This window comes from Chlorocebus sabaeus, chromosome 18, assembly GCF_047675955.1.
Source record: "Chlorocebus sabaeus isolate Y175 chromosome 18, mChlSab1.0.hap1, whole genome shotgun sequence".
NCBI classification, from domain to species: Eukaryota; Metazoa; Chordata; class Mammalia; order Primates; family Cercopithecidae; genus Chlorocebus; species Chlorocebus sabaeus.
Genome location: NC_132921.1, coordinates 54,933,196 through 54,956,360, shown reverse-complemented (window position 1 = coordinate 54,956,360; position 23,165 = coordinate 54,933,196). Strand labels below are relative to the sequence as shown.

The 23,165-nt window shown below is 38.8% G+C and overlaps 1 protein-coding gene across 2 annotated transcripts in view; it reads right to left on the bottom strand.

Moving 5' to 3' along the window:
* Positions 1-23,165, bottom strand: part of CDH2 (cadherin 2) — a 232,636-nt gene that overhangs the window by 16,259 nt on the left and 193,212 nt on the right. For both annotated transcript variants that reach the window (XM_007974381.3, XM_007974382.3), the window contains exons 11-14: positions 21,850-21,992; positions 18,853-19,086; positions 18,323-18,556; positions 16,268-16,407 (exon numbers count right to left, since the gene is read on the bottom strand). In XM_007974381.3, the coding sequence (XP_007972572.1) occupies positions 16,268-16,407; positions 18,323-18,556; positions 18,853-19,086; positions 21,850-21,992 (751 nt within the window). The remainder of the gene's footprint in view (positions 1-16,267; positions 16,408-18,322; positions 18,557-18,852; positions 19,087-21,849; positions 21,993-23,165) is intronic.

Genomic DNA, 23,165 nt, shown 5'->3' with positions numbered 1-23,165 from the left:
TGGATCACATTACACACTATAGTAATAATTTATGATGAGAAGGGAGAGAAAGACCCCCTGGTCCCACTGCTGAGAATCATTGCCATGGTGAATCTACCCCATAATGACAGAAACCTGTTAAATTCCTCCACGGTGATGGTGTCCAAAAAGAGGCAGAAAATCACTGGTTTAGAGGAAGTTAGACACTAGGTTAAAATATACGGCTTAGAGGATCTCTGTGATGGCTTCTCCTTATCTACACAAATATGGGATATAAAAATCTGCTGATGGCAGGCAGCGTGTGGAAGTGTCCTCCGATCACAGGGATGGGCTCTTCTGTTGGCGTCTGTGTTGTGTGGCAAAAGTCCTGACCTGAGAGTCTAATTTTAGACCTTTTGATAAAAAACCCTCCCTAATTATACATCTTTACAATCCCGTAATGACGTACATAAACACACAAATGACAACATGTAGGATGAGAATTATAAAGAGAATTACAAAGACCAAAAATCTTCTCAATGTCATTGAGTTCATGGTCTTACTCCTGAAGATTATAAACAATCCAAAAAGACATCTTTATTTGGTTCCTAAAACTCTAGACAAAGAGTGGGTCTGAAAATTCTCTTATGATTGCCAACCTTTACAATGTTAACTTCCCAAAGAAATTTAATTTTCAAACGAAGGCCAAGAAAAATCTCTTTTTAAATTCATTTTAATGTTTGGAATGTGTGTTAATTGGCAATCATAATTAAAAGTAGGCATAGAATTTGGGTTTTGATAATACTAACACTGCAAGTAACTTAAAATTTTTTTGGTCTATGATTTAAAATGTCTTAAAGGTGATACAGTTCTAGGGGAATTAGTAAGAAGTTAGCATGACTCGCAATGATTTATAATTAGTTTGGAAAATGATACACGTTTAACTCAGAGCATTTGGTTATGCTACAATAAAATAAAACGCTGCATCAGTATCAACTGAAATTCTGGAATCCCAGGCAAATATTTCCAAAAACTACACTGCATGTAGAATCTATAGATTTATACAGTTAGTCCATTTCAGGGAGTAATGCACTCACTCACTCATTTACCATCCCACCAGTATATATGGAATGCCTACTGGGTGCCAGATGTCATTTTCAGGTAGGTCTGAGAGCAAGCAAGCAAGCAACCTTTATCTGGTGCTCATCATCTGTCAGGAATTCCGTTAGGTGCCTTCTCATGTGGTATTGCATATAATACAAACAAAACCCCTTCTAAGTGGGTGTTATTGTTCCCACTCTGTTGATTACTGTAGCTCAGGGAGGTTAATGATTTGACCAAGGTCACAGACTCACTTAAGCATGTCAAAGGATAACACAGAGCCCACCAGGGCAAGCAAAATAAATAATCAAAAAGCTGCATCTTTTTGTCACTTGCCAGTGAAGAAATGCACCAAAGAGTTTACTGACGAGGAAAACATCTGGGGTTTGAAGTGGTGGGAGGGGGAGTTCAAGATGGTTCTGCTCATCAGGCACTGGGCGCCAGCACTCTGCATAGAACAGAATGAGTTCTTCGGTCTGTGCACAGTTGGTTAAAATAAGACTAACTATTGTTTAGGCAGGAAGGAGTCCTCACTTAGGTCAAGTAAGAATCTGACACATGGAGGAGAGGGGTGGACACTCAAAGATCACGGGCCTTTATCAACCTCTACTGGTTAGAACCAGTGATTAAACATAACAGTTTTGCTATCTCTTAGGCATGGGCTGGTACAAGTGGAACATTTTCCTTTCATAGTTGCAAAGGCAAATTACTTTAAAATCCCCATATAGATAAGGTAAACATTAAAAAGGTTTCAAGACTGAGTGACTGAGAGAAATTAAAATACTCACGTGGAAGTAAATGGACAAAATCCTGAAGGAAAAAAAAAAAAAGTATCCAGAAAAAAGCTGACTGTGGCACAGGCAAGAAACTTCAGACACAAAAAGAAATGGAAGGTGGGAGAGAAAAACATCATTATCTCACCCTCTACAGCTCCTGGCATTAAAATAATTGAATAAAATAGTGATAAGGTGTCAACATATTACCATACAACTGCTGACAAGTCAGTCAAATATACCTGTGCAAGCTTTATGTAAATTACATTACAACCTGATTTTCTTCCCCAGTGAAATATCCTTATGACGGTAACTATCTTCACAGGTCAAATGACGTGGAAAACTAAGTAGATTCTATAGATTATTAAAGCCCCCCCCCGCCCCCATAATAAAAGATTTGCTAAAAGCTTTTTCTGGATTGAACCATAAACCTAATAGAAATAAAATAACTTGGGGACTTTCAGTGTACAGATGAAGGATCTCTGTTCTCTCTCTTCATATACATTTTAATCTTACTGGTAGCCAGTTTTCTACTTCCCACACGGGAGACAACTGAGTCCCCACTAAAAGGGCACATTGTTTCTGCCCCTGTGGCTTACTGTTAATGCTGACATGTCACAGTTTCCTTTAAAATGCTACCTGTTTTCAGAATTATGAATGAGCTATAGGTTCACTCTTTGATGTAAAATTACACTTCTATTTTAGAAACTGCGACTGTTGAAATCCTATCACAACTTTTTTCCCGTTGTAAAATTATGGCTTATTCTTTTAGGAACACGTGGCATATACACACTTCAATTAGATTTGATTCCACAAATTATTTCATAAGAGGAGTCTCTCCTGGGAAACAGACTCAGTTACTAACATCATAGAGCCTTTAGTCTAATGTCTTTTAACAGGACACATTTAAAAATAATGAAAGCTTGGCCAAGCGTGGCGGCTCACGCCTGTAATCCCAACTCTTTGGGAGGTGGAGGCGGGTGGATCACTTGAAGTCAGGAGTTGGAGACCAGCCTGGCCAACATGGTGAAACCCTGTCTCTACTAAAAATACAAAAATTAGGTGCCTGTAGTCCCAGCTACTCAGGAGGCTGAGGCAGCAGACTCGCTAGAAGCTGGGAGGCAGAGGTTGCAACGAGCGAAGATCGTGCCATTGCACTCCGGCCTGGGCGACAACAGTGAAACTCTGTCTCAACAAAATAATAATAAAAAAATTAAAATGAAAGCTGAATATAATATCTAAACTGTTACAAAAAATATGGAAAGTGAAGGTGTAAGAAGCTATGAAGGAAGTACTGCTGGAAGAAGGGAGGATGCAGATATGCGGAGGAACAGAGCTTCAGAAAGATGGAGCACGTGAAATATGAAATAATTTCCCATTGTTTTGATGCAATCCAGTTACATTCCTATAAAGAGAAACACATTTCTTAACCTTTCCAAGCCACTGTCTGTCTTGGGAGACAAAAGTACAGCCATCTAAATGCATGCTAGGTTCCATGTTTTCACCTTGAGCTCCAATTTCTTCTTGCAAAAAACAAAAAACGTGACCACTTGGATAGAGATCAAAGCCACTCTATCTTAGCATGACCTATTAATTCATCTCAGAGAAAACACAAAAATAGGTAATAAAGAGATGACAACATTTGGTTGAGAATATGGTGGCAGAGCATGAAAATCCGTCCCTAGTTTATCACACATCATTTTGAAATGTCCTCAAGAATATTCTTTGTTTTAGGATAAATGTACACATAAAGTAAATACTGCAAAGGGAGCCAAGTATTTGATTTTTTAAAATACTTGATTCAAATCCTGGCTCCATCATATTTTGACTGTGTGACTTTGAGCAGATTACATAAACTTCCCATGCTAACCTTAATAGTATTCAACTTTTAGACAAAAAAGTCAATGAGAATTCCATTGATTAAATACGTCTATAGCAAGGTTCAACAATCTTTTCTTGTAGGGTCTAGATAGTAAATATTAATATATTAGGCTTTTGGGGCCAGATAGTCCATGTCACGATGTTTCAACTCTGCTGTTGCTGCAGCATAAAAGTAGTCATAGATAATACACAAAAAATGGGCATCAACGGGTATGGTGCATGGCCGTGCTCCAGTAAAACTTTATTTATAAAAACAGGTGGGAGGCTGAGGCAGAAGTCTATGTGTAGGCTGGGCGTGGTGGCTCACGCCTGTAATCCCAGCCCCTTTGGGAGGCCGAGGAGGGTGGATCATGAGGTCAGGAGTTCGAGACCAGCCTGACCAACATGGTGAAACCCCATCTCTACTAAAAATACAAAAATTAGCCGGGCGTGGTGGTGCACACCTGTAATCCCAGCTACTCAAGAGGCTGAGGCAGGAGAATTGCTTGAACCTGGGAGGCAGAGATTGCAGTGAGCCAAGATTACACCACTGCACTCCAGCCTGGGTGACAGAGTGAGACTCAGTGTCAAAAAGAAGAAGAAAAAAAAATAGCTGGTGGATTTGGTAGCCGCTAGAATACTGGCCTATACCATTGTTGCATGTTAGTTTTTTTTTTTTTTTTTTTTTTTGCATAGTACTAATACATGCTTGTTCAAATCTTTATCACTGTTATTACCAGAATATCAATAACTTTCCATTTTCCTAAAACTAAATACAGAAAATTTGTAATTAGCCAGGAAGAATAAATATTAAAATGACTTATATAAAATACTGTGTCATTTGCATGAAGTGACAGGAATGACAAAGGAAAAGTCATATGCAAATCATGTGCACAGTGAAAGTATTTAATGAGTGGGAGGGGATGGGCACTGACCACTTCAGAACACACGCTTTTACAGCCTACTAATGTGTACCCTGGCCACAAGTGTTTTGAGAATAGCATGCAAAAAGGGAGTGACAATGTGCTAACCCAATCCCTAGTGAAACTTTCGTTTTGTGCAATCAGAATTCTTTCAATAACTAATATATAATAGTGTTTGCAGGTCAGTAAAAATGTATGAATAACTTGGGAACATCATTAACAGAGCATGCTTTAGCCAACAATAAAAGTGTTGAAAGCGGTCTCCACAGTTACGTCCAGATTCAGCCATCTATTAAGTTTGCTTATAAGGCAGAATAAATTTATAAGCAATTATTTCAAGCAATCAAATATACCACGGTTAGTTTATACAGCTTCATTCTCAACTTAAAGTCAGATAGTTGGGCTTGATTGCCCACATTAGGTCTGGTTCCTGAGACTGGCAGAAGTCCACAGAGATTCCCTGGCTCAACAAGAGATTTCTTGACTCAGAAAAGTAGCTGGTTTGTTCTCAAGTGGCTTTCCTGCACCTGTGCCCCATCCTTCTGTCTAGGCATCCTGCCTGGACTTCAGATTTAGCTCCAGACTGTATACTCAGAATTTTTTTAATAACTTGGCTGCTTAGAATGCTTCTTCAGATTTTAACTTTGTTAATGTCAAAATGTGCCCAATTCTGCAAGCTTAATCAATTGATTACCCTTATGTCTTCTAAAGTCATATTACCAGTGGTCATCTAATAAGCCTAGCCGTACTGGTCCAAGTCAGTAACACCTCCTGCCTGCTACAGACCAGTGAGACTAAATAAAATACCTATCATACGACCTCTATCACAGTGCATGAGAGCTTGAACTCTCGAGTCACCAGACCTAGGTTTGAAAACCGGACTAATAGCAGCGTCCGCTTCATGGAGTCATCAGGAACACTATAAAGGACATGCAAACTAAGAGAGTAGCACAGTGCCTGACACAGAACAAGTATGCAACAATGCTAGCATTTATGAATACTATCATCATTTCCTGAAGACATCAGAGATCTCTAAGGATGACAGTGAAGTTATCGGGAGTGTACTGGTTCAATTAAGCCACAGATAGAGTTGCAAACTAAGTTAGAAATTCAGGAAGAGGGACCAGAGCAGTTCAACTAACACTCTATGAGTGTTGCCAGGTGCCAACTGTCCTAGAAATAAAAAATAAGTATGACAAATCATTGCCTTACAGAGCTTAAGGTCAGGACAAGGAGTGGACATAAAAGCTCAAAATAGAGGTAGACAGGGAATGCTATGGGGGCACAGAGCGGAGACACTTGATTCAGCCTGGTACTCCAAGACAAGATGTCTTGCGATGAATCTTGATGGCTAAACAGAATTAGGTGAAGAAATGGACTACGTTGAAAAAGTGTGAAAGAGTGTGGTATATGTGTGCAAGTACAGGCAGTTCAAAATGCAAAGTGGAGGGGTAATGACAGAAGAAACTAAATCGTCAACCCTTGAAGTTTCCAATCCTAAAAGCCAAACCCCAGGTCATAGGAACTGTGGGTTCTTACCCCATCTCAGGCACTTGGACTTGGCGGAATGTGTTTTCTGTGTCACCAAGACTCTAGGGATCTCATCTACATCAATACTGAAGCTAATTTCCACAAATCACGTAAAAAAATCAACTTCATTGAAAAAAAGTCAATGGACACTCATATGGCAATTACATCTAGATCTTCTGGGTTCTAAAAACCTAGGCCACTAAGAGGCACTCCTATTATAATTCCCTTTATTCTGAAATTGTATGTGATTCCTTATATGTGCCAGTGCTGGATCCTGATCAAGAAGACTTTAGTATTACACAAAGTACTAGAAGCTTTCTTCAGATAAAGGAAAGCTTCCTTCCCTTGTTTTTAGTGAACCTTATGTTCCGTTTCTCATGCCTATACAGTGTTGTGTTTCATGAGCTGTGCCTACTGTATCTCCTTTGTGCCAAGGGACCTACTTCCCTGTAACATACCTGGATTGGTTAGAACAACGCAACCCATTGTGGGTGGGGTAAAAAGGGTTCTCAGAGAATCTCCAGAAAGATTCTCTAAATTCAAGTACCTAACCTGGGTGTGTTAAGACTTCCAGCTTATCACTGAAACCATTTATTCTTCTTGATAGGCACATTGCTAAAGGTTATTTCCCAGGTAATTAGCAGTGGAAGGGACGTGTGCCACTTCTAGGCCTGGCCCATAAAAATCTCCCAAAAATCATCCTCTGTGCCCTGTTGTCATATAGTGATTGCATGGATTTAAGGCTAGGGTGATCCTGGAAGTCACATGTGAAAGATGGGAGAGCCTCTGACACTTAGGTCCCTGAATGACTGTGTGGAGAGGAGCAGACCTCCTTTCTCCATCCCAAATGCCCACAACCTGAAACCCAGTTACTGTTAAGAAAGCAATAAATACATTTTCAACTAGACTTAGGTCACTGAAATTTTACAGTCTGTTACAGCAGCCAGCCTATTTTAACTAATACCTTTGGCTAAATATATTTGTGTGGCTACTTCTCTCTTTCTGTCTCTCTTCTTTAAGCAATATAAAACTATCTTAGAAAACTACCTTCTTTTTGCATAAATCTGTTTTTGTTAATCCAAGACTTATTTATTATTGAATAATTCAATCAGAATCTCCAAAATAAGAATCTATGAAGAATGGGCTGATAACATGTATCAATAAAGCTTGTCTGGTACAAAGAAAAAAATATTGGAACATGCTTGTCCTGCTTAAAGAGGGAAAATCTCTATTTAGTAACCAACAATTGTCATGTCAAAATGCAGGCCATGTTTCCAGATCTTTCTGCGTTTTTGAAAGGATTAGGAAACAAGAATTTTATGTGAATATTTTCCATTTTTAATTCTGCAAGCTAAAGAAAACATAGTCATGGACTGTGAATGAACAGATTCTCAGTTTATAAAATGCTACTTTAAAGTGATACAGAATCCATATTCCAGACATGTCCCCCAAAACATAGGGGTTGGTATGAGGTATTGCTATGGTCTCAATGTCTGTGTCCCCCACTAAATTCACATGCTGAACCTGAATTCCCAATACAACAGTATGAAGAGGTGGGGCCTTTACAAAGTGATTAGGTCATGAGGGTGGAGACTTCATGAGTGGGACTAGTGCCGTTATAAAGAATACCAAGGAAGGTTGTTTGCACCTTTCATTGTATCAGGACACAGCAAGAAAGGTGCCTTACATGAAGCATAGAGTAAGCTCTCACCAGACACTGAATCTACTGGTGCCTTGATCTTGGACTTCCCAGCATCTAGAACTGTAAGAAATAAATTTCTCATTTATAAGCTACACAGGTTATGGAATTTTGTTACAGCATCCTGAACTACTTTCTTTGAGAGTTCAGTACCATCTCAGATTAAAACAAAACAAAACAAACAAACAAACAAAAAACACCAATGAACCAGACCTGGTCAGTCTCTAAAACTTAAAAAAAAACATTTCAGATTTCAGGCAGAGTCCTCTCAGTCCTGGCATGTGAAACCTATACAGTGTTCTCTGCGCCTAAGAGGTGCTGGGCCTTGTCTGGAGAGACTGAGAAGAAAATGGAGCCAGTTGTCATGCTCCAGTCAGCAACAGACTTGAGTATGAGAAGCTGAGACATGGTGGATCACAAGGGCCAAGAACCCAAGAGTGATCAAGAGAAAACTGATGTGGAATCTTTAAACAGCCACCCAGCCTTACTGTCACAACCTCCTTTGCCCAGCATCAGCTTCACTCTCTCATGAGTTAACTCAGACTGAGAGAAAAGTCCTCATCCCTTTGATGCAGCATATTTTCTTTTTTATTTTTGAGACAGAGTCTCGCTCTATCGCCCAGGCTGGAGTGCAGTGGTGTGATTTCGGCTCACTGCAAGCTCCGTCTCCCGGGTTCAAGCCATTCTCCTGCCTCAGCCTCCTGAGTAGCTGGGACCACAGGTGCCCGCCACCACGCTCAGCTAATTTTTTGTATGTTTTAGTAGAGACGGGATTTCACTGTGTTAGCCAGGATGGTCTCGATCTCCTGACCTCGTGATCCACCTGCGTCGGTCTCCCAGAGTGCTGGGATTACAGGCGTGAGCCACTGCACCCGGCTGCAGGATATTTTCTTGACCCCTTTGTGGGACTCATGACGGGGTGCCCCATTTACTCAGCATGCTGTGTTCAATCCCTTGTAGGAGGAGTGCACAGGCCAGGGAGTGCGGGAACCGGCTGGCCACCTTGGCACTGGCAGGAGCAAACTCCCGTGCAGGCCGTGGTGGCGTCTAGGTGGGGGTGCCTGCCACCCCAAGGCCCCAGAGGGCGTGTTACAATGTTCTCTTAGCTCTGCCGTCTGAAAACAGCAGTGTGTTATCAGCTTAGTGGGCCATTTGTCTCATCGCATGAGGTGGCTGCCCTCTGCCAGTGTGGGCAAAGGGCCCGTGTGACAGCCTTTTGGGTACTCACACTTGGTGGGCCTCAAATTCTTGTCTGGTACCCAAGAAGAATGAGGTCATGTGACAAACTGAAGGACGGTGATTGCGGAGAATTTTATTGAGTAATGAAAGCAGCTCTCAGCGGAGAGGGGAGCTGGAAAGGGGATGGGAAGGGTGGGTTGCTCTTCCCTGAAGTCAAGTCACCTCTCTGCCCCTCTCCTCTGCAGTCAGATGCCTCTCTCTGACATCCAGCTGCTTCTCTCTTCTACCGGCTGAGTCTGGGGTCTTTATAGGTACAGGATGGGGGGCAGGGCAGGCCATAGGTAGTTTTGGAAAAGGTAACATTTGATTGGTAAAAAGGTATTATTTAGAAGAAACCAATCATGAGAGAGCAGGCAAACAGGGACCGAAGTTCTCACTTTGGGCTACAGGTTCCAGGCTTTCCAGCTTTAAGGTGGGGCTTTGCCAAGGACCATCCCTGTCTGCCTAGAGTTTCTCTGCCTCCTGCCTCTATCTGAGGCTGGCATTGCTCCCTGAGTCAGAACTCATGGTCTGAAGGGTTCCAGTTTCTATCAATTATCATTTGTGACCCCAGCCAAGATGAACAGCAGCACCTCTTTTCATAGATTATGAGTCCCCACATCAGCCCAAGGCCTTGGGAATGGTTAATGTTTCAAGTCAAATTCTGAAAGCACAGGAAGCTGCTGGATGTTCCAGTTCTGCTTCAAGGACAAGAGAACCTTCTGACAAATTTGCATGGCATTCCAAAAGGCAGTATTTTAGTTGCCTGGTTGAACATGAGCTTTGCCAAGGATGGTGTAAGATATGGTAGACACTATTTTCTCTGCACTGAGGCAGACAAAGATTTAATCCTCACCTTGCTACTTTCTAACAATATACATTTATTTTACTGGACTACTGTGAAGGACAAATGAACTAAAGTATATTTCAATAACAAAATAACGTACTTAGTACAGTGCCTAACACATGGGGTACACCAAATAACAGCTTTTGCTATTAGTATAGAGAATGAAATTGCATTGTGTGAGGTGACGTAGGTAGAGGTTTAAAGTGAGTACCAGTTACTGAGCACCATTTATACACACTCAATAAATGTTTGTAATTAAGTCTAAGCCTTAAAAAGCAGGAGGCTAACGGTTTCTGTTTCTTATTCTGGAGCTGAAAGGGGATGGTCCCAGGGAAAGTGAGATATCGGCTATATTGTACATTCACCCTGATTTTATAAGTGATGCTGATATGGAAGGAACTTGATACAAAGATCATGGAAAGCGATACAGCATCTGCAACCAACCCCATTGGCCAAAAGGGCACTGAAGGACATTTACTCATGAGGGTAATTAAACATGCCTTACTAACCAGCAAAAAAACCCTGCTAACTATAGCAGTGAAGCAGATAAAGAAAGAACTTCACCCTCTGAAAAGAGACTAGATATGATACTAAAAGTGTCTGTTCAACCGGTAACAGCCCTGTGTGGAGATAACACTCTCATCAGAACTCATCTAATGCTAGTTTCAAATATGGGCCCAACCTAGCCTCCAAGCCACAGCAGAAGATCCACAAACTCTAATAAATCTCTGTTATACACAAGGTAAGAAAAACAGATATTGGGGTAGGTTTTTTTTTTTTCTCCCATTAGGCCCCTCTTAGTTATTTTGTTAAAGAAATTAGCAAACTGTACCTTGACACAGAACTTACACAGATAGAGACTCTAATCAAAGGGAAGATAAGAACTACCCTTGTAAAAGACTATTTTGCTTTGTTTTCTTTGTAACCAGTGAGCTGCTGGTACGGATACTTTGTCTTGGCAGGAAGAAGAGGAATCTTAGCTGAGCCAGTTTCAGGCTAATTTTCTGGAGACTGCTGTACAGATCTGCCTTGATGTAAACACAGTCATTACCTGGCATCCAGCAAATACTTAAACTGATCTCGGGGATCTACACAACTTTCAGAGCTCGATAAACAACATGTGGTTCAGTTGACAATGGAATACTATTCAGAAACAGCAAAAATGATTCTTTAAAGACTGTCCAGCTAAGACATGAAGCAGACCAGACCAGCACTGTCATCACCAGTCACTCACACCTGAAGGTAACACACAGGCTCCATAAAAAAACCACTATGGATGATAAAGATCGATGAAAACTTGTCCAGAACGCAGCATGGCACCAGTCCCATTTCCAAGGCCTATTACTGTAGAAAGATAATATCTCCAAAAAATAAAAATTATGAATTAGATTTGATTGCCAAAAATTCTTACTTCACACTACAAAGAAACAGAATTTCTAACAGGGAGCCACATGTAAATTATGGAAAATAGAACACAGTATATTTCATACTGCTGAACTTCTCAGGAACTGACCATGATTTTAAGATTTAAAGTAATAACATCTATTTAGAAAGTGGAGTACTTGCACTAAATACACTTAAGAAATAAGATAAGTAAATGGTTTATTTTTCTTAAGGAAAAAGTAAAACAGAATCCACCAAAAATCTAAAAACAAACAAACAAACCTTGCAGAATATAGTCAGAAAACTTACCCTATTGGTTTCAAGACCCTAGAAAGCTACAGTAATTAAAACAACATGGGATTGACTCAAGAATAGACAGAACAGGTAGTACCGCAGAGAACAGCAGGAAGCTAACCCACAAAGCTGCACACACACAGCACCTGCTTTATGGCAATGTAGCACTGCAGTGCATCTTTTTACCAAAGGGTGCTGGATATTCATAAAGACAATGAAGAAGTCCTGACCCATGTCTTAACCAAATGAAAAATCAATTACAGATAAATTATGGACTTAATATGATAGGTAAAACAATGTAGCTTCAAGAAAATAATATATATAGTTGGGGAGGATTCATTACCTTGGGGTAGAAGTTTTATTTTCTCATTATTATTTTTCTGAGTCAGGGTCTCTCTCTGTGGCCCAGGCTCTGGAGTTCAATGGCATAATCACAGCTCACTGTAGCCTCGACCTCCCAGGTTCAGGCAGTCCTCCTACCTCAGTCTCCCAAGTAGCTGGGCCTACAGGTATGAGCTACCATGCCTGGCTAATTAACAATTTTTTTTTTTTTTTTTTTTTTAAGAGATGTGGTCTTACTATGTTGCCCAGGCTGGTCTTGAACTCGTAGGCTTAAGTGATCCTCCTGTGTTAGCCTCCCAAAGTCCTGAGATTATAGGTATGAACCACTGTGCCCTACTCAAAGTTTTTAAATAGAAACATGAGCACTAACCATAATGGGAAAAAAGTGATAAACTGGACAACATAAAAAATAATAAAAAAAACTTCTGTTCACCTAAAGACCCATTAAGAGAATTAAAAAGCTACAGAATGAGAGAAGATATTTACAATATATTTATCTGACAAGGAACACATATCTATAATCTGTAAGAACCTCCTATAAGTCAGTAAGAAAAAGACAGACGACCCAACAGAAAAGTAGACAAACAGGCTCAACAAACTTCATGAAATAAAATATCAAAAGGGTAAAACCATAGGTAGGAATATCCCAATTAAATGAAGAGACATACATCATCAATGTGGCCTAAATTTCAAAAGACTGAAAAAAATCCAAGGGCTAAGTGAGAAAGAGGATGTGCAGCAATTGGAACTTCCATGTACCACAGTGGGGAAGGGAGGTGTCAATTGTACGATCACTTTGGAAAACGTACAGGACTGTAGTCGAGCTGCACATATGCACACTCCGTGGCCCAGCCATTCAACTCCTGTGCACTCACCAGAAAATGCACCAGAACATATGCACGCAAATGTTCATAACAGTTTTATTCATAATAACCCAATTGGAAAACCTCAAGTGCCTAAGTGAAGTAGGATGGATACATAAAATGTAGTTAATTCTTACAACAGAATACTATTCAGCAGTGACAAAAATGAACTCCTTCTACACACAAATCTCACAGGTATAATGTTGAGTAATAGAAGCCAGATGCATAGAGTGCCCACTGTTTGATATCTATCTACCTAAAAGTCAAAACCAGGGAATGCTAATCTATGGTGACAGAAATAAAAAAGAGTGGTTACTTTGGACAGAGAGCAAACCACCTGTTTGTGGGTCCAAGGGAAGCTTCTAGGGTGCTGGAAATGTTCTTTGCTGGTGTGAGTCGTAGTTACACTCTTAACCCTATAGAAAGCATCTGCTTCTGGTTGTGATAAAGTCACGAGACAATTATTCAAACTCTAATGCCAAGAACAAATCAGCTAACTTCCCAACCAAAGCTTTTTGAAACCATAAGATAGCAGAGAACAAAATAAAGCCTAACTGAATGAAAATATAGAATCAGACAAGTCCTTTCTAGGAGAAGACCCACAGCTGCCTTTATCCCTGAAGGAAGAGTGAGAGGAAGACAGAACTCTGCCTTTAAAAAACATACGGATAAATCACCCAAACTTTGAAGGAAGCTGAAGTCACCGTGAGTCAACAGGCTTGATGAATTCACATCCTGAGGGAGTCTGCACCCACCAATGACTCTTTCTCATGGGTTTTTATCTAGTCTACTAGGGGGTAAACCAAAGGTTGGGTGCAGCGCTGAAGAGCTGTCATGCTAAGGAAGAAGTTCCAAAGGGTGGACTGGAATGTTAAAGCACAGACAAGACACCATTTAGGAATCTGTTGTAGGATAGAGGTAAGTGAAGGTAGAGGCCTTGGAAATGAAGATAAGTGAAGGGATTTCATGAATGGTTTAGAGATAGAGGAGAAAGAGCCTTGGTGTGGCACCCCTACATCACATATTTTATTGTGTTATGAGGTTAAAAATTAGATGCATAAAAATCCCATTATATAATTTTGTCACAATTGTCTAGAATGAGAACTGCATGCAGAAATCACAACAGAGGATCAGAGATGAGTGGAAGCTCTTGATCTAGACTAATATCCTATCAAGAACCCAGACAAAAAGACGCCACAGGAAGGTTGGTACCAAATTTAAAAATTAGCCCCAGAGTACAATACAGATAAAATTCCAGAAAAATCTTTGGACTCGTGGGGAAGTAGGTATGAAGCAACACATTCATGTCCAAGAGTTTGGCTGGGGTCAAAAAAAATCCCCAAAACCCAACGAGCTTCAGAGATTAGGTAAAGAGGAAGCTGAAGATTTATGATAATTATTTTAACAAATCTTATAATAGGTGAGTTTCACCACTTAATCTCAAGCATCAATCTAAGTGGATAAAGTCAATAAATAAAAAAAGTCTTTCCTAATATAACTATAACAATAAAGTCATATTAAACAATTTATCGAAGGGACTGGTGGGGAAAGGAGAGAAAGATTCAGATCAGGTGAAATTAAATATCCCACGTTCCAGTCCCTATATGAGAATTTTCTTGGTTCTTGCCTCTGAGCCTCCAATTTTGGGCAGCATACAGTTACTACAGGTGGTCTTACAGTTATTACTACTTTTACTGAAGCCTAACTGAGCCAGGTTTTAGGTTTATGCCTTTGTAAAGTATGCACAATTACATAAGAAATAAAATACTGGAAGTAGATGATTTATGAGAGAATGTGATCAATATATGTTTGCTGATCTTGAAAACAGCCTAGGAAAGTGAAAGAATAGATTAATTAAATAATTAAGCCAAACATGAATTTTAATATTCAAAGACATTTATAAGCAAAACACCCTAAGGTATATTTATAGAGCCACTTTAATTAGTCAGTATTCAAAACGGCTTTACACATGAGTCAAGTTTTCAACATACTTTAAATATGCATCTCTTCTAAATGAGAGAGCTGGGGTACTGTAAACCAAGCACGGAACCTGGAATCAGAATATGACGCCTTGAGTCCTGGCTCTGTGGGGTTACAAACTCTGAAAGTAAATCATGCAACTTTCTTCAAATGTAAAATGGAAAACTCTAAGGGGCTGCCACAAATATTAAATAATAATGGATGTAAATGTGCTCTGTAAAATGAAAAGTGATGTATCATTTCCTCAAAGGAGTGAAACAAGGGAAAAATATGTTCACGAAAATTTGCTTTTATTCAATTAATAGCCTTATCAATAATATCTGCACATATACTTAAGAGAGTACATTTTAACTTATTGATACTGATGCAAAACCAAAGAATCCTAGGTTCTCTTTCAGACTATTATCCCTCACATTTTCATTAGCCAGTAGAAATTAGATGACTATCAAATGTATCTAAGAATTACCTGTCATAGTGATTTCTCATGGATTACATTAATACTGCCCATATAATTTCAAGAGAAACTGTATCTGAATAGTTAGTTTAGGCTGTGAATTCAGAGAAACTTGCATGCAAACTCTGCATCTATTACTTCCTAAGTGCATGATTTTGTAGAATCTAACCATCCTTAAACTTGGGTTTATACCACAAAAGTGGAGATGTTCACAGTACTAATATCAAAGTTTCAAGGATTTAAGAGAGAGCAGCACCTAATGTACTTAACAGAATGCCTGGAATGTAGTACAGAGCTTATAGATGTTTGCTATGATAACACTGAAAACGTTTGCTTCAGAACAGTGGAGATCTTTGTTTTCCATTTATGGTCATTCTCATCCTTGAAGAGGTATGCAGTCCCATATGCACATAGTGATATAGGCTCACATTATTTAATGGCCAGAAGGGGATTCTGACATCTATTGAACAACCACTTCGAGCCAGGAACTATGACACACACTATAAATACAAAGATGAACTAGATGTTCACTCTAACTTCAAATACTTCTCAAGAATGTACGACTCTTAAGGGTAGATATTTGTTAACTCTGCCCATGGAGGTATCTTCAGGGATTAAAACAGTACCTGAAATACTGGATTTCCCTGGTAAATACTTGTGGAATAAACAGTCTTAGTTTTCTACCATACATATAATTATCTAGATCCCAAAGCAGAAGATGCTTTTAATATATTTTGGATATGCAGTGAAGAGAAACTGTAAAGAACAGTATATTTATCATTACACAGATATAACTAGAATTGGGTTTAAAGTCTTTGAAACAATGCTAATGATTTTTTCTTTTTTTCAAAATAAACACAATGACATTTGGTACTTCGAAAAAAAATTGAGAAATATTCAACACACACAGGAAATAATTCACCAAATGACTGATAACAGGAGGAAAACCTGATACAATTTTCTTACTGATGTACTAACACTTCCCATTACTAAACTTATATGATCATAAAATTTCTTTTTAAAGATTTGAAGCACTGCTCACCTGGTCTTCTTCTCCTCCACCTTCTTCATCATATTTTAAAATATTATCTCTTACATCATCTTCTGGATCAATTAAAAGTTGTTTGGCCTGGCGTTCTTTATCCCGGCGTTTCATCCATACCACAAACATCAGCACAAGGACTAGGTAGGAAAATAGTAAAAATACGTAATATTGTCATTTTTAAAGCCTGGCTTATCTAGTCACAGTATTCAGTACTAATAATTTATACTTATATAGGCTGAAGGCTTGTAATGCATCTTTCACTCTACTATATATTTCTGACCTCACATTAAGAGAGACAAGACAAAGCAGGCTGAAGAACTGGGTTTAGAGTATGAAGGCCTGGGCTCCCATCCTTGGTGCCCTGCAAACTCATTTGAGAGGTGATCATCCTTGTTCTCAGTTTTACCATCCACATATGGGGATGGTAACTTTTTCTATCTTCCCTTTGGCTTGCTAAAGGATAGTTGTCCTTAATAGGGCCTCGTAAATTCTAGAGACACAAAACAGCAGTAAGTTGTTACTTGCTGTGTTATTTAGGTTGGTCAGTCATCACCACACTCTGAAATTCACAGAAAACAACACTTCTCCAGGAGGACAAAGTTTGCCCAGATGACCTAGGTAGTAAATTGGAACTAAGTCAGGAATTGGACCTTGAGGTTTGACTCCCAGAGGCTGGTGCGTGTTTCAGCTAAGAAAGCTAGGGGATTCATTTGAACACTGAAAAAACATTAGACTTTCATGTTTTATATTTTGTGCCAGGTCTAGAACCATAAATTTTCCAGTAAGTTGATGTTAAAATCAGCACCAATTCAGTTTCCTTCAAAATGTCAGTTACTTCTTCATTGCCATAATCCATCATACCTAAGTCTTTCTTGATAAGATTGGCAACTATGGCACACTTCAGTTGAAACGGAAACATATCCCTGAGTGCACATCTAGGAACAAATTCTGTCTAAAATCTGGGGGTATCAGTTTATATCCTGAAGCAAAAGATTTAATGACTCCTATTGGAGCACATTTTTATTATTGGCCATAAAAGTAAATATCCTCCTTTTAAAGCCAGATAACATGATCTCATTTGCTATTGTTCCAGGGCTAAATCTAGCAAGTGGATTATTAGTATAGCATGCAGGTTTCAAATTATAGCCAAAGTAGTCTCCACACAGGAAGTAAAAAATGCTTAGACTTCTATAGTAATTGCTTAGAATAAAGGGATAGAATTCTAAATTACCAGAACACTTGTAAATGGAGAAAACATAAAAGAAATGGCCAACATTTTCAAGAAAGTGATTGGTGTATAGCATGATCACACAATAAACTAAGTCCTGCTGCTATTTCACAATAAAACACAGGGCCCAGGCAATTTATTCTTTTAACCTGCATGCTTAGAAGTGGTTCCTAAAGTACTTTCCAGTGGTTAATTTTTTGCATTCCATTGAACCAAAGATTGTAAAGTACCTTCAAAAGAAGCAATTCCTTAATCTACACTTACTCTAAAGACAGACAATTTAGTGAGCTGTGTAATCATTTCTATTATCAAACGTGCTGTATGTGAAGTGCAGTCTCTCACTCTTTTACACAGCCCTTCAGAAAGAAATACCTTGATCCTCACATGACTGGAGCACGATGCTGACTGTGCTTTATACGAAGGAAGGTGAAGGAAAGCGATATACTTATTTTCCTAAATCAACAACTACGTGCCATAAATTCATACTCAAATCATAAGAAACGTGCTCAAACTTGGGATTGTTTAACGTTTTTTCTATGAAAAGCGTTTACTACAGCTCCCTAAGCAATCAGCATGAGAAAGGGTAAGAAGGCACGGAAGAGGCATGCTGAGGAGGCTTGTTGCAAACCTCAAGTGCTTGAAACAAAGCTCTGGGGTTTTTTCATTCTAAAGTGGACTTGGCCGACCCATATATGATTGGCGAGGAAATGCTGAAAGGTCAAAGGGTTGTTAGACTACTTTGCCAGGCAATAGCAACGAATGACTTTGCTGAACATCCTGGAAGCCAAAAGAACTGAAATCTAAAAGACAATAAAAGTACTCACTAAGCAGGATGATGATGCAGAGCAGGATGGCAATGATGGCACCAGTGCCAAGCCCTGCACCCACAATCCTGTCCACATCTGTGCAGTCCCCGTTGGAGTCACACTGGCAAACCTTCACGCGCAGGATGGAAATATTTGATTTGGGAGGATTACCCGAATCTGTGATTATGATGGGAACTTCATAGATACCAGCTTCAAGAAATTTTATCTTTAAATTAAGCTGAGCAAAATCACCTATATGAAAAAGGAAAAACATAGTTTGATAGGTAATACTTAAAGTGGTAAAAAAAACACATAGCATTGTTCAGAATGTATTTACTACCTAACGGTACACATAAAGTGGATTACAACTATGCTGCATTCTAAATACTTTTTTGGCCGTAAAGGCCTTTAATATCTTACTTAAACTTTAAGTAGCTTTTAAAATATGTATAATGAGAAGATTACGAAGCACATAAAAATTAACTTTTCATGCCAGGCTTCAAAATCTCTCAACTGCACATATATTCAAATAATTAACCTGTTCTTACCATTAAGCCGAGTGATGGTCCAATTTCTCTTAATAGTCACTGGAGATAAAGGAAGATCAAAAGCAAATGGTCCAGCATTTGGATCAATGTCGTAATCAAGTGCTGTAATATTAATTGAATTGGGGTCTGGAGTTTCGCAAGTCTCTGCCTCTTGAGGTAACACTTGAGGGGCATTGTCATTAATATCAAGTAAATAGATCTGCAGCGTTCCTGTTCCACTCATAGGAGGAATTCCTGAAAAGAAAAAAATCACAAACGATGCTGAACAGTTCTCTCCAATGAGCCTCAATTATGGTGAAATTCTCAAAGCTTCTAACCTTCTGGCCCTTATAACTGTGTAACCTTGGAAAAATTTAGTTGCTATGGCATCTGGGCAGACCGTTTCCAGAACAAAGCCCCTTCCTGCTTGCCAGAAAGAATGACCCAGAGCTGCCACTGCTGCTCTGCAGGAGCTGAGCAAGGTGACGAAGAATGCCTCTGCTATGGAATCCCAGACCTTCCTTGCCCCTCCTGCCCATTATTCAGGGCTTGCACAGACCATGCTCCTCCAGGCACTGTGAGGAATGTTGGAGATGCAAACACAGGGCTCGTGATCCTGTGGACCCTACTCTTTTTATGGAGAACCAATACATATGCATGAAAGAACATAAGAATGCTTTTAATGATCTAACACAGCTTTGACTTCTTGAAACAGTCTACAGACAAGTGATACAGAACCACAGACCTCAACTCAGGAAGGAATATCATGCAGAAGAGAAATGATATTTACTAACCAACTACCTGCTTGAGATCATATTAGGCTGCTCTATGTACATTCTTTCATTGTAATCGTATGACACAGGTTTAAACAGATGAACCTGAGTCTGTAAACTGCTCATGGCCACACACTCTTGTAAGTGGTGGAGTTGTTACTAAAGATGGGTCGGCCTGACCTCAAACCCATTCTCATTCCACGATAATAAAATGCTGTCTCCACCACTTTGTGTGATAATTTAGTCTAGTGATTTGATTTGCTTCTGCTATACTATAAATATTCACACACACATATATATGTTTATGAATATTTTATAAATAATGCTGTACACTGAAGATCAGAGATTTAAGCGACCTGCCAAGGGTCATGCAACTAGGAAGGTGCACATACATACACAATCCTGGGGAGGGAATAAGGAGGAATGTTTACCAATTTCTATGAGGAATATGATGGTTCTAAGATCAGGGAGAGTTGAACTGGAAGCGTATAGTGGCTGTTACAATATTCTAATACCACCATGACCACTATGATACTCAATAGTTTGGGAGACTCTGAAATTTACTATCACATTTAATATTACTATACTTTTATAACAACTATATAGAATATGTAGGTAGTGAAACAATTTATCAATAATGAAACTAAGGCATAAAGAGTATAAGAGCTTGCTTAATCATTAAGGAACAGAGCTGGGGCTCCAAATCTAGCCTCGTGACTAAAAATAAAGTGCACTTGCAAAACATCACAGCTACATACATTTAACAGGTCACTTCTCTCTCTTATCAAAAGCCTTTCAATTAGAAAACAATCCTTATTGGTGAATGAGAAATCTGGTCGTAACTCACAACCAATATACATACATACATACATACATATAACTGTATGGCTCTTTAGATCTTAACCTAGTGATTCAAGATGCATTACTTTCAGTTCCACTGTAGAAAGCAAGCCACTGTTTATGGCAAAAAAGCATAAAACAGGTACTAATGATATGCTTTGATGTACAATGGTAAAAGCTATTCCTACAAAGTTCCAACACTAAATATTTAAACAAGAGGTCTCATATTAAAAAGGATAAGAAATATTTCTTTGGTTGGTCATTACATAGATTTTCTACAAATAGTAACCTCATTAAATCTTAGTATACAGATTTAGAAAGGTTCATTGACATTATTCTTAAAGTATTGGTATGTAATATTTTAGCAATGCAAAATATTTTACAATTTGAAAATTGCAAACACCAACTTCAACCACCAAATTGAAGCCTGCTTTTTTTTTTTTATTATTAAATACCAACAGTCATATTCATAGTTTAATACTGAAAATATTTTAAAATATAGTTGTGGTTCAGTTTTGAAACTATTAATACACAATAGGAATACTTATTTGAGTGGTTAGTTTGTGTCAGCCACTGTTTCAAATGCTTCATATATATGTAGAAGTCATTATATTTTAGTTAAAACACTGAGTTAGGTGCTGATACCTATCTCTATTTAACAAAAAAAGGAAACAAATGTATGTAAAACCTCATGCCAATCCCACAGATTCAAAGTGGGAAAGCTGGAATCTGCGCCTGGGGGTCCTGTAGAACTCCAGAGCTTGAAGTCTGAAGCACACATCATACTGAGAGCTAACAAAGCAAAATAAGCCCCTCATCATGTCTACGTAAGTTCCCTTTGTATTACATATCTGAAAAAAGTCTTTATCTGTAAATCTTAACCAATTAAAAACCAGCAGAGACTCAGGAAAAAAAGAAGGTGCTACGTATATATTCCAAAACCCACACCCTGAAGCTCACTACTCACTTATCTCAATTTATGCACAAAATTAAGTTTCCTAGCCCATGGCAGACAGAGGCAGAGAATTATAAAAAGCAAGACTGATAGAGATGCATGTATGAATGGCAGCAAACAGAGTGACTAGAAGACATATACAAAGAGCCACTCAAAAAACCCAGTGTCTAGGGGCACGGAGGATGGACTTAGGGCATCAACGTGTGACAGCACAATACGATAACAAAGGTATGTCTCCATGAATGGTGGATGAACATCGAGAACAGTCATTGCAAAGACTGAAGGATGTACCAGAACACCTGTCTGAAATGATAAATAAAAGCTGGACCTCGGAGTTATAAAAGTCAGTTTTCCAGGCAATTGAGTTTTGTAGAAAATTTTAATTCCTGAGCATGCATGACAAGGATCTACTGTCTTTCATCAACATACAAGAAAAAACAGGGAACATACCATTGTCAGAAGCAAGGAAAGTAGCATTATATATATTGTTTTTCACATTTGGTGATTCTCGGTCCAAAACAGCAATTGTAGTTATTTGTCCATTCACAGGATCTATTTTTAGCCAATTGGCAGGATCAGATAATTTAGTGTATCTACAAAACGAAAGTGAAGTTTAATTTTTTTATATGAAACTTTAAAAAAGCGTATTTTACAGGTTTAGTTCCAAATGCAACTGGCTCATTAACTTGCATTTCTGTAGATGATGGCTGGAAATACAGCTTTAACATGAAAAAGTATTTTTGTGACAGTGGTATTGGGAGGCACATAAAGGTTGTTTGGTCAGGCATGTAGGGAACATTCTACAGGTGTCTGAGGGACAAGACTAGGAGCACAGTCTCTCTAATGTGGGCTAAAGCAGACTGGAAAGATATCATTTTAGGTTCTTGTCCACTTCAAGAGATATCAATGGTGCAGGAAAATAGCTTGAATATAGTTTCTAGATAAGCAGTAGTCTCAATGTATAGGAGTTAAGAGAAATTACAATAGAAATTGAATACTGTATCACAGAATACGCCTAAAACATTTTAACACTTTATCATGGCCAACATGAAGCCACACTGAAAAGACCACCATAATCCCATTCCTACTTGCATCTTTCACACTGGGCCGAGCCTCAGATCTATACCTTTGCAAAGAAAGGCCTATAGTCTTGAGTCTACATTGGCAGATTTATCAGCTTAAATTCCTTTATACAATTTAGAGTGGGGATTAACTTTTAAAGATTAGATAACCAATCGGATTGGAAAAGGTATGCTATGTTTGGAGAGGCAAAAGTTGTAGGATTTCAATACCTCTATTAACTGGCTATTTATTAATAGCTATCTTGATTTCAGTGAATAGAGAAATGGAGAACATTTAACATTCAATAAAAGATAACAATATGAAGTTATCTTTTAGCAGCAGTTCTGTAAGAAGTTTAATGAAATATAAGTTCATTTTAAAAATGATCATCACCAGCTTTGGAGAACAGTCGCACGGGGTGTGCTCTGCCAACCATCCACTCCCTCATCAGGAAGGATAAATTAGATTTTGCTGAGTTTGGAAATCTTTACAGATAGGTTTTACAAGTCCAATAACTACTGTACAGGTAAGGGATGAAAATACTTAGCTCTTAGATACTGGTTTTGGCATAAGCTTTCTTTCCTTCATGATGCATGGAGGAGAGATAAATGTTATAAGCTTCTGAAAGTTCCCTGTGGAACCTTTTTGTGATGTTTGGCATAAAGGCACAGGCTAAATAATTCTAAAGTATTTTTAAAGTAAAA